Raw genomic sequence first — 11,942 nt, forward strand, 5'->3', positions numbered from 1 at the left:
CGAGCTCACGCGTTTGTCATTGGGCGAGTCAGTGACTTTGCTTTTGACCTTGATGCGGTTCTCCGGCAGGATGTTGCCGAATCCGATGCCTTTGGCGACTGGCTTGGGCTTGATTTCTAACGAGGCTAGCGAGTGGTCACCTGGGGGGTCAAAAAAAATAAGACAAAAGGCAATGTTAGCAATGTTTCATTTGAGAAAATTGCGGGATGTTACATGAGAGAATCACAGTATCCAGTTGAATACCATTACAAAGGACACTAATACACCTACATTCAAATAGCGGTTATTCAAAAAATAATGCGGTACTCTTCTCATAAGAGACACCTCATAAAAAATACAGTAATCGCTCTCCAGTGCATGTGTCTTATAAAGAGGTTAAACTGCAATCATGAGGCAAGCTGTAGTAATGACTCTGGATAAATTTTGATAAACTGAAGTTCTATAGAGCGCACTACAGTTCAAGCAAGTACATGGTGCACCCATCCTGTCAAGCACATTTCTGACCTGTCCTCGTAAAGGATAGTGCTGCAATATTCTAGTAAGAATACACCCACGGTGTGTTTGGATTTGCCCCTCAATGAGATGCCACCACCATGGCCGAAAACGTAACTAGCACTCTTGAGCATCACAGTACGATATCTAGGAACTTGACACCCACAGCGCATAGCCATGCTTCATGCACCACCGTCAGTAGCTCAAAATTTGAGGCATGTCAAGTATGAAAGGAACACACTGCATTCTGCATCGACTAGTGTGGTATATGTCTTGCCGTTACTAGTCTAGCTCAACGCTTACCCTGCTTGTGCAAGAACAGCCACAATAAATAAGAAGTTATTGCACAAAAAAACTTGCTGCAATAAAATGCATCCCATTAGCAGCATGTGCATATTATCTGTTCTCTCCTCAATGTCCTTGTTCATAGTGCACTGTGTAGTCTGTTCTGAAGTCCCATCATCAGGCGCAATGCGTCTTTTACATTTCCCTGTGCTGCCTGCCCCCTTCCTCTTTGGTAGGGTTTTGTTAATATCTGGGACAACTGGTATGGCAAGAAAAAAAAAAAGCCACTGAGACCACGAGATGTTTTGTGAGCTTTCCGCAAGTGTTTCCACTATGGCGCACATGCCGCGGCATTTTGAAAAGGGCAAATTGACAACCTTCACTTCCACCAGCAATGAATGTGCTGTGAGAGCTAAGCCAGTGGTGTGCTCATAAGAGTGCCACCCTGTGTGTCCCCGAGAGTTGTTACATTGAAATGCTGAATCAAAGTGTTCTTCAAAACAACTTGGTGCGTCACAATCGCAATTTTCAAATGCGTGATCCAGTCAAATCCTGTGTTATTCATGCATCTCTCTAATGCTCATGAGACACACTACATTTTAAGCTCTACCCCATTTGACTACTATGTTTGTCCAGTGTGTGTGCCTCTGTTCGTCCTTGTCGGTATTCACACTGCTGCTCCCTTCACTTACCAAGTATTTTCTTGCACAGACAGTGCTGCTTCTGATATTACAAAACATTAATTTACTAATACTAGTATAATCAATTTTCATTTTGGTGAGGCTCTAAGCAAGAAAATTTGCAACTGTGGAAGGATCAAAAAGAAACCGTGTGGTTTCATGATCGAAAACACTATACGATTATAAGGCCTGGAGTTATGGGACACTTTGGACCAACTTTATTTTCCAGAGAGGTCTCTAATTTGCATGCAACTTACATCTATATATTCAGGTGGGTTCATGCATTTTGTACCCATCCAAGTATTGCATCATGGCTGGGATATAGCTTGTGTCTTCAATCTTAGCAGCATGACCTTTGAAAGAGTTAGAAATCGTGAGTTTTACGTCACAGAACTACGATACGATTACGAGAGATGCCAGGTAGTGGACTCTGTAAATTTTTAACACTTTTAACGTGCACTTAAATACGCGGGCCTTTAGCATTTCGCATCCATCAATATGTGGCGGCTCCCCGTAGCAAGAAGTCGATCCCGTGACATTCGTGTCAGAAGTTGAGCACTGCAACCACTTGACTGCCATGGCAGGTTACCATGAAGGGTCAACGCAACAAACATTAGTAAGATCAGTGGCTGTCGCCCACCTGTGACGTCTCCCGAGGACTCCGGCTTATCGGAGTGGAAGTCGGAGGTGACGGAGTTTCCCCAGCGGGTCTGGTTGTTGGCAGTGGCCGTGGAGGCCGCGCGTGGAGAGGCGGGGGCTGCGTCCTCGAGCACAACAAAGTTGGAGGGGAACACACCTATGCGGCCCTTGAGCACGCCCTTCCACCAGCCTTCCTCAACCTCCTCGAGCACCTCAATGACATCCGACACCTCCAACTGTAGCTCATCCTCGTTCTGGGGTTGGTAGCTGAATGCCACCCGAGCACGCCTCCTGTTCAGCGCCTCTGCACGTTCAGGATGAGGCAGAAGTTCAGAAGAAGATGAAGGGTTGAAGTTACAAGGAATGGTTAGCATGTTGCATGATACATTTTGACAAGTGAACTTGTCCTCAACAAGAAGCAACTATGCCTTCCTTAGCAGAGCATGTGCGTGCACTCTGCTTTCTCTCCCAACCAAAAAAAGTGGAGTAGAAAAGCAGGGGGGGAGAGAAAGAGCAGAGAGAGAGAAAAGACTGGATTGATTGATATGTGGGATTTAACGTCCCAAAACCAGCATATGCAGAAAAGATGGGAGGCAGTCTTTGAGGAGGGTTGGCTTCTGTAGGTCCTCCGTGTAGTTCTAAATCCCGCACTTGATGCACCTCTGCAACCGAGAAACCTGGGGAAGTGCACAGCACGGGCAACTCCGTGATTCCCTTCATGCTTGCCACCACTTTGGCGATTGTGCGCATGCCGAGGCGGTGGCACACTCTCTTGGACAGTGCAGATACCCCTTCGCATGGTTCATATGCACTTTTTTTTTTTACTTTTAGGAAGTTATTGCAATTATTTCAGGTTATTTCTGTAGATTATGTCATTTTAGACCTTATTAGTTGATCTTGCACTGGTTTTCAGCATTGTTAGCCTAGCTGTAAGCCTAGCTGTAAGCCTAGCTGTAAGCCGGTATCAATCATTGAGAGACCATGCAGCCTCAGACAGTGAATGAACGAGAAGCCAGGCCTTTGAACTGCTATGCACTAGAAAAAAAACAGGAGTTGGGGGGGGGTGGGGGGATACTTAGGTTGCTTAAGGGTTTTACCGGTGCCCACAGGTTGTGGAGGTTTCGTACAGAGTCGTGTATCACCCGAGGTTCATAATCACCATGATTTTTTACATGCTCCTTAGGGTTCACTCCATTAAGACTCACACAAATCTGTAAATAAAGGAGAACGTCGACTAAACCTTTCTGTATCGGTTTTACAAGCACGTTGCACATCCCCTACTCAAAATTTATCTACCACTCGGGCGAATAATAGATCAGATAAACTAATCATCAGTAAACCAAGTTTGTTTAGGACCCCTTCCAGTCTCCCAATGAGCAATTTAAAGAGTGCTAGAGACGTAATATACACCAGTAAGGCCACAACATTACAGGGACTCTGCAAAGCTGCATGCTGCAGTGCTGGAATTAGTGTAATGCCGGATGCTGAAGTGAATGTAAAAGGAATGATCAAAATCGGTACACGGTAACGGATGTTATTAGCACTCCACCTTAACAAATCCGACAGATAACATGAAAAAACAAGCCCTTGAGCCCTTCTTTCTTCCACTGATGTCAAAGACACTTTCCAATCACCGGGCACCTCACCAGATGATCCGCCTCCTGGTGGTTTTTGTGCAGCACACCTAGCGTTCTTTTAGTACCTGAATCTTTTAGTACCTGAAGAAATAATGATAGATATGTGGGGTTTAACGTCCCAAAACCACTATATGATTATGAGAGACGCCGTAGTGGAGGGCTCCAGAAATTTCGACAATCCGAGGTTCTTCAACGTGCACCCAAATCAGAGCACATGGGCCTACAGCATTTTCGGCTCCATCGAAAATGCACCGTAGCAGCTGGGATTCGATCTCGCAACCTGTGGGTCAACAGACGAGTACCTTAGCCACTAGACCACCACGGCGGGGCATATCTGAGGAAATAAAAATAGAGAGGGCTTTTGTATCTTATAGTGCACAATAATGTCACCTATCCGGGGCCGTATGTATAATACGCAACGAACCAATTAAAACAAACGGCCTATGTTGTCACTCCAATGGTGTGAAGTGTCACTTCCGATCACAAGAAATGGCCACTGTGTAATGCTCTAGTCTGAACACAGTGTGGTTTCTTCAGAGAAATGAAATTACAACAGCTTTGTTTTTGCTACTGCCACTCGCACAACTATATCTGTGCATTCCACGGTTCGAGAAGAAGCAATGAAAACACGCTTTACTTGTGTCACAGGCCGCTTTTCGCATAGCTCAGAAAATGTTACAAAAAAATAGTATGTAAAAAGGCAGGCAGGGACGTGACTGAAATTTTAGTGCAGTTCGATGATCTAAAACTTTAAAAAGCAGTAAACCTTCTGCAGCAAAACATAAATCTGTCAAAACATGAATATTTTAAGGTAGCTATTTATACAAACAGGCATATCTGTATCACAGTACACCTGTCCCACGGCAAAGCTAGTGTCATTTCCACCTAATGTTATTCGTTTAATGTGTCATTTGCTTGCTGTCACACAAGTAAAGATATGCCCCCCCCCCCCCATTAGGTTAAAACCACAATTTTAGTTGAATGAGTTCCCGAAACACATTTGCATTAAATTTCAGATACAATGTGTATTCTTCACGCCAGGAAACTTTTAAATTGATGGTTATTGACTTATGCACATCTAACTTTTGTAAATCAAAAACAAGTTTATTTTACTAGATTAACCAAATGCTGGTTTATTCACGCAAAAGCACCCATGAAAGTTTCTAAAAGAAATCTACTCTCATCTACAGTGAGTGAACGGGCAGGATGCCTGCCATGTTTCATTTGTGCTCTACTTTCATTGTTGCCTCGAATGCGGGTGTTTATAGCTCAATAGCATGTTCTACGATGATCAAGGTGGTGAATACACAAATTAACTGCCGCTGTATCATTTCCATGGCCGAAGTATTAATAGTGCCCCACGCTTTGTTATATACAGCGTTTGTCATGTCATCGGCCACGTTGGTTTTCCATTTGCTCTTGCCTTGACACTGTTGGTGTCGTGCAGTTGCGGAAAATTCCGTAAAACATCTGCGCTAATATTGTTTTAGCGGTTTTTTTAGTGATAAAGATTATTTCCAAGGATATAGCCTGTCACATGAAAGTTTTCTATAGACCTTCATTTTCTTCCCATGTCCCGTCTTATAAAGACTATGGCCATCGACACCATTTTGAGGCGACATATATCTTCTTCGAGTGACAGCAGGCAGGTAAAATGACATTAAGCTCACCTTGTGTTATTCGTAGTAAATGGCATTACATTTTCCATGGGACAGATGTTTCAAGATAACGTAAAAAGCAAGTTACTGACAAATGTACAGCTGCGTCTACGTCTTGTGTAGAGCGCACGAGCAGCCGGTACTGCTCTGCGGGCCGACATCTTGCGGCACTTGCGGGCTCTGACATGGTGTGCCCAGGAGCATGCACAGCCAAACAGACATGCTGACCTGCTTTGCACGAGTGACAATGCACAGGTGCGCTAGTTTAACCAAAAATGCATGCTCCCTCCGGGCACTTTCGGCATTTCAATTCCAAAAGATGATGTGTTTGGACTGATAAAACGCGCATGACTAGATGTGTGTTATCAGTCCAAACATGTCATCTTTTGGAATATTTAGTTCAACAAGCACATCTGTCTTTATTGCCGGTCATGCAAAGCAGGTCCCCATGTCTATTAGGCCACGTATGCTTCTAGGCACACTACATCAGAGCCCGCAACTGCCGCAAGGCGTCGCCCCGCAGAGCGATGTCGGCTGCTCGTGCGTTCTACAAAGACGTGGACGTGGCTGTACATGCCAAACCAACGGCTTCCTTCTTCCTAGTTAATCATCTAATCATGCATACACATCAGCTTGTTCTGAAACTTTAACTTACTTTTTAAAGACCGAGATTGTCAAAATCTTCATTTTCAGTGAGTATACAAGACACAGATAAGACCAAAATTGAATCATCAAAGTTTAATTTGAAACCAACAAACAAAAAAAGAGTTATCTTAAATTTCCATCTATAAATGTGATGACTACATTAGAATTAATGCAGGATAAACCTTATCAAGACCTCACAGTAAAAAAATAAATAAAATGGTATTATGCTTGAAATTGGTCTGCTCACTGTTTAATCACAAAGGTATTAACTGGGAGCATCATTTGCCCATTCCCTACTAAGTCTCCCCATGTGTTGATCATGGTATAAAATGAAAGAGATAAGTTGCGGAACGAACTTCTTTAGGACAGCGTTTTTGGTTAAAACAATTCACGACTAGGACAGACTGCTGCACGACATCACCACTATTATCTCCCCTACTGTACTTTCTTTCTTTTTGCAGAATTCGTATTGTAATTAAAAACTTGCTTTCCCCCAGTGGGCTGTATTTGATTGTGCAGTCTACCTGACTGGATGTTTACTTGTATTCAGCTACTTGTCTATGCATATTTGCCTGTTTACCTGCTTTTGGTTGACTTTGTTAGCATTATCCCCCCCCCCTCATTGGTACAAGAGACTGGGAGTAATTTACAACCTTAAATAAATAAAATAGGCATATCCAGTTTTTTCTCATTTAACTGCTTTTGGTTGACTGTCAGCATCCCCCCTCCCCCCCATTCATTTCAAGAAGATGCTATAGGTATTTTACTAAATAAATCAATAACTAAGTAAAAAAGGCATAAATGCAGTCTTTTGTATTTTTAAAAGGGGCCCTGCAAAGCTTTTTTAGCATAGTACTAAACACCAATGAGTAGCCAATGCTCCTAAGAACATGCGGGTCAAATATTATAGTGCAGCACACAACCTAGGCTTTGCAATCTCAAAGTCAGCTAAAAATCATTCCATCTTCTCCCTGCAAATGACGCCATTTACTCGAACAACCGCACAATATACCCAAATTCACAGCCATTGGCTGATTTGAGCATCTTGGGCTGCATAGTTACAACGCACACCGCTAGAAGACAGCACTTGCCCATATGCGCTCGTTATCACACTGAATACAAGTCACGCAGAAAAAAAAAGAAAAGAAAGTGTTCATATGACTTGCATGTTACATAGGTTTTTTCCCCTGTGCCATCTCTCCTCCCTGCTTAGCTTCCAGCGAGTTCACCAGAACAAGACGATGGAAAAAGCAATTACAGCATGTGACAAACCTCTAACTTGCTGTTACTTATTGTATTCTAAAAATTTTTAGGGCAGTGTATCAGCAAAACAATAACCTCATTTACTGTAGTAGTTTGATGATTAATCGAAGAAGCGTTGCAAGACCTTTCAAAGAGCCTCCAAACGCATACTGTATGCTGCACTCCATGTAACAATTAAGAATTCAAAACACGGGCTTACCCATCTCCTAGCTCCGTACTGTGCCAGAACTTAAATTAAGTTTTTTTAAAAGTAAAATGAGCTTCACTATTCGGCTTCACTCTATCAATGCTTTCAAATCCACTACATAGTTGATCCCACTTTATTCAGTCTTTACTTTGATGAATGAGTATACGTTTGGATTTTTATTATAAAGAAGCCTCCACTTATGCATGCATAACCGCGTTATGCTTTTTGTACTTTCTTGCTTCGAAAACTGGGGCTTTCCACCTGCTGTATTGGGTAAATAAAAGTTACACTAAAAGGAATTTTCATAATTGCACCTTTCAGAGAGTATTTTTGCCCGACATTTGTAATCGTCAAGCGGCTTGCTCGTGCTTCCTTTCCTGGACAACTTGGCGCAGTCTGCGCACTCCGTTAAAGCACGGATCGTCACGCATGACACTCGATTATAGCAGAGGGGCAGAAGGACGCCCCAATGTTTGAGGCTACCTGATGAGTACTACGTTACACTTCGCATCAGGCGTAAAATAGGAGTCAAATTAGTACTACAAGGATTTGGTCTTGGCGTTAAACACGGAACTTTTTTGCCGCACTTTCAGTTCCGGTTTCCTTCCACGCGCTTATTTACGCCGCGAGAGTTTCTAATCCCCGCCCATGAAAGCCATCATCGGTTCGGTGATAGGCATGTGGTTCATTTCATCCCTCGAGAGTTTCGCAAGATAGCTCGAAGGTCGTTCCATGGAGACGCTTCGCCTACTCGGTTCCTGCGTCAACGGCTGGCTCGTTGAAGCGTTGCTCGCGGCACACTTGACGCATTGCAACCTCTTCGACTCTCCTTGTGCGACACTTATCCCCGCCGAAGAGGGGGGAAAATAGTGCTTTGAACGTCCTATGGTACACCCGCATCAGTGCGGCATAGCGCGAAAACTGCACGCACGGCAAGCAGCTCAGTACTCCTTCCTGTCAAACCGGGAGTGCCACTATTTACGCCGTAGCTCGATATGCGGCTTGGTCGAAACATTTCGTCACACAGAACCAAGAATGAGTTCACCGCAGAACAAAATCCATTTGAACTAAAGTACACGTTACTTAGGCACTCACGAAAACAGAAAAATAGCAACGATGCTCGTGTAGCGCTGCCGCGTAAAAGCCGCGTGAACATCAAACCCGTAGTTGACGGAAAGAAGGCGACGTTCCCGCTGGAGATGCGCCCGCTCAAAACAACCCAAACCCGTCCGCCAGTGTGGCCCCTATTCGTTATCAGCTGAGTTGACACAATTATGCCCCCCACTTCCTCTTGTTGAACGGACAGACCAGGCAGAAAAATAAAGAGAAAAATCGAATCTGGGACAAACAAAAAACAGTACACGCTTTATTTTCCCCGTTTACCGACGCTTGCTCACACTGGACGCTCAACTGAACGTTCATTTAAATAAAATCTTGCTTCATATAAGCGGACGAGAGCACACGAGTGCGGTGAACAATCCGCGGCGCTGTCAAATCGCTTATATTTTTGGCCCTGAAAAACTACAAAGCTTGTCGGCGGCGGGCTGCTGGCGGCCCGCTGGCTCGACGATGGGTGGAACGAGGTTTCAAGTCTTTCACTGACAATCTCCAATTATCTCATTCACCTCGGCTCGAGCCCCACACACTCGGATCACCCATTAGCAAGAATCAGTCGCTTTATATCGCGAGAAAACGTGAGAAACGCTTACGAACCCATTCCAGTTGTCTTGTCATCAGCTTTTCGATTTTGTAGGTGTAGTCCCCAGCGGAAGTGTCACCGACTTCCGGCAAAGGCGCCCCCACCACTGCTTCGACACGTTGCGCCATCTGCCCGATAGAATATAGAACCGACGTAGTTGGTTGTGCACGTCCAGCTGGATAATATGGGATGCAAACGTTGGTGTCTAGTACTTTAATTCGATTCGTTTGACTTTTGAGACTCCGTGCGGCATGGATGACTACCTGTGAAGTGTCTGCGCTTAGGACGCAGCCAAAAGTTGCCAAGCATGTTGCGGGCATCTCATAGTTGGCGTAGTCTCATCTACAGGAGCACTTATGTTCAGTGTTCGTGGGACTCGACGAGCGCGGCAGCGAGTTCTGCTGCAGGTGCAGCAGCTCCCGAAACGCCGCCATCACCTGCACCAGCGTCAACCGGCGTGGATTTCAAGTTTCCCGCAGATTGGGCGAAACGCGCCACTAAACAGCTGAAGGGAAAGCCACCCGAAAGTCTCGCGTGGCATACGGCAGAAGGCATCACCGTGAAGCCGCTTTACACGAGCGAAGACGTCAAGGGACTGCATGAAGACTACCCTGGCATGTTCCCCTTCACCAGAGGCCCCTACCCGACCATGTACGCGGGTCGGCCATGGACGATTCGTCAGTACGCTGGTTTCAGTACCGTCGAAGAGAGCAACAAGTTCTACAAGGACAATATAAAGGCCGGCGTGCAGGGTCTTTCGGTCGCCTTCGACTTAGCGACGCACTGCGGGTACGACTCCGACAATCCGCGAGTCAAGGGAGACGTCGGTATGGCCGGTGTGGCAGTGGATTCCGTTGAAGACATGAAGGCGCTCTTTGACGGGATACCCCTGGAAAAGATATCGGTGTCCATGACAATGAATGGTGCCGTCATTCCTGTGCTGGCGATGTTCATTGTAGCCGGAGAGGAGCAAGGTGTCCCAGTTGGACAGCTCTCTGGAACCATTCAGAACGACATCCTAAAGGAGTTCATGGTGCGGAACACGTATATCTATCCGCCAGAGCCGTCGATGCGCATAATCGGCGATATTTTTGCGTTTGTGTCAAAGAACATGCCGAAATACAATTCCATTTCCATCTCCGGCTACCACATACAAGAGGCAGGGGCAAACAATGTTCTGGAACTAGCGTTCACCATTGCTGATGGGCTCGAATATTGCAGGACAGGGTTGAAGGCTGGCATGACCATCGATGACTTTGCCCCGAGACTGTCATTCTTTTGGGGAATCGGCATGAAGTTTTACATGGAGATAGCTAAGATGAGAGCCGCACGCAGGCTTTGGGCCACGCTGATTAAGAAAAATTTCGATCCGAAGAATGAAAACTCGCTGAAGCTGCGTACTCATTCCCAGACCTCGGGCTGGTCACTCACGGAGCAAGATCCTTACAACAACATAGTGCGCACCACAATTGAAGCCATGGCATCTGTTTTTGGTGGCACACAATCCCTGCACACTAATGCCTTCGACGAGGCACTTGCACTTCCATCCAGGTTTAGTGCGAGGATTGCCAGAAACACTCAAATCATTCTCCAGGAAGAAAGTGGAATACCACATGTAATAGATCCTTGGGGCGGTTCATACCTCATGGAGGCTCTCACGGCCCAGGTGTACGATGAAGCCCTTAAAATAATCACCGAGGTTGAAGAAATGGGAGGCATGGCAAAGGCAGTGGCATCGGGCATGCCCAAACTGCGAATTGAGGAATGCGCAGCCAGAAAACAGGCCTTGATTGACAGTGGCAAGGAGGTCATTGTAGGTGTAAACAAATATCGCCTCGACAAGGAGGACCCGATCGATGTCCTGATGGTGGACAACACAAAGGTGAGAGCCTCACAGATTGCTAAACTCGAGCATATCCGCAAGACCCGAGACAATGCAAAAACAGAAGCGGCACTGGATGCCATCACAGAATCTGCAAAGACTGGAGAAGGCAACCTGTTGGCACTGGCTATTGAAGCGGCTCGACTTAGAGCTACGGTTGGCGAAATCTCCTACGCCATGGAGAAAGTGTTCGGCCGCCACGTTGCGTCTGATAGAATGGTTTCTGGTGCCTACAAGTCAACATTCGGAGAAGATGATAAGGAAATTTCGAATGTGATAGCCAAAGTGAATGCCTTCCAGGAGCGGGAAGGACGAAGGCCCCGTATTCTCGTTGCCAAGATGGGACAAGACGGCCATGACAGAGGTGCAAAAGTAATAGCCACAGGATTTGCTGACATGGGCTTTGATGTTGATATTGGTCCGCTGTTTCAGACACCTGAAGAAGTCGCACAGCAAGCAATCGATGCTGACGTACACGTTGTCGGCGTGAGCAGCTTGGCTGCCGGTCACAAGACCCTTGTGCCAGAGCTGGCGAAATGCCTGAAAAACATGAACAGGCCAGACATACTCATTGTTGTTGGAGGTGTCATTCCACCGCAGGACTATGACTTCTTGTACAAGGCAGGTGCTGCTGCAATCTTTGGTCCCGGCACACGCATACCAGTTTGTGCTGAGCAAGTGCTTGAACTCCTCTCGGGAAAGAAAAATGAAGAGAAAGAGAAGCAGCAAGCATGATCACATTCATTGGAAATAAAATGCACTTTGTTTAAATTGTATTTTTTTTCTTAATGCCATTATTGTAATGAAAGGGTCAGAATTTTTTATGTTTTTCTTCAAGTCGCCTAATGCCCGAAGAAAGTTGTTTGCACTTCACA

General features: G+C 45.5%; 1 protein-coding gene and 1 pseudogene across 5 annotated transcripts in view; one reads left to right on the forward strand and one right to left on the reverse strand.

The window, feature by feature from the left end:
* LOC142790138 (uncharacterized) overlaps positions 1–9,285 on the reverse strand; it is a 40,679-nt gene extending 31,394 nt beyond the window's left edge. For 3 of the 4 annotated variants that reach the window (XM_075885116.1, XM_075885115.1, XM_075885113.1), the window contains exons 1-3: positions 9,200–9,285; positions 2,098–2,400; positions 10–140 (exon numbers count right to left, since the gene is read on the reverse strand). In XM_075885116.1, coding sequence (XP_075741231.1) covers positions 10–140; positions 2,098–2,400; positions 9,200–9,203 — 438 coding nt within the window. In that variant the 5' untranslated portion in view covers positions 9,204–9,285. The remainder of the gene's footprint in view (positions 1–9; positions 141–2,097; positions 2,401–9,199) is intronic. The other variant, XM_075885114.1, reaches the window with a different exon arrangement.
* A 62-nt stretch (positions 9,286–9,347) lies between these two features.
* On the forward strand, positions 9,348–11,838 carry LOC142790137 (methylmalonyl-CoA mutase, mitochondrial pseudogene; annotated as a pseudogene). The gene has a single exon (XR_012889379.1). The product of XR_012889379.1 is annotated as a methylmalonyl-CoA mutase, mitochondrial pseudogene (transcript).
* Positions 11,839–11,942: the final 104 nt, after the last annotated feature.

The sequence above is a fragment of the Rhipicephalus microplus genome, unplaced genomic scaffold (assembly GCF_043290135.1).
Source record: "Rhipicephalus microplus isolate Deutch F79 unplaced genomic scaffold, USDA_Rmic scaffold_72, whole genome shotgun sequence".
Taxonomy (NCBI): Eukaryota; Metazoa; Arthropoda; class Arachnida; order Ixodida; family Ixodidae; genus Rhipicephalus; species Rhipicephalus microplus.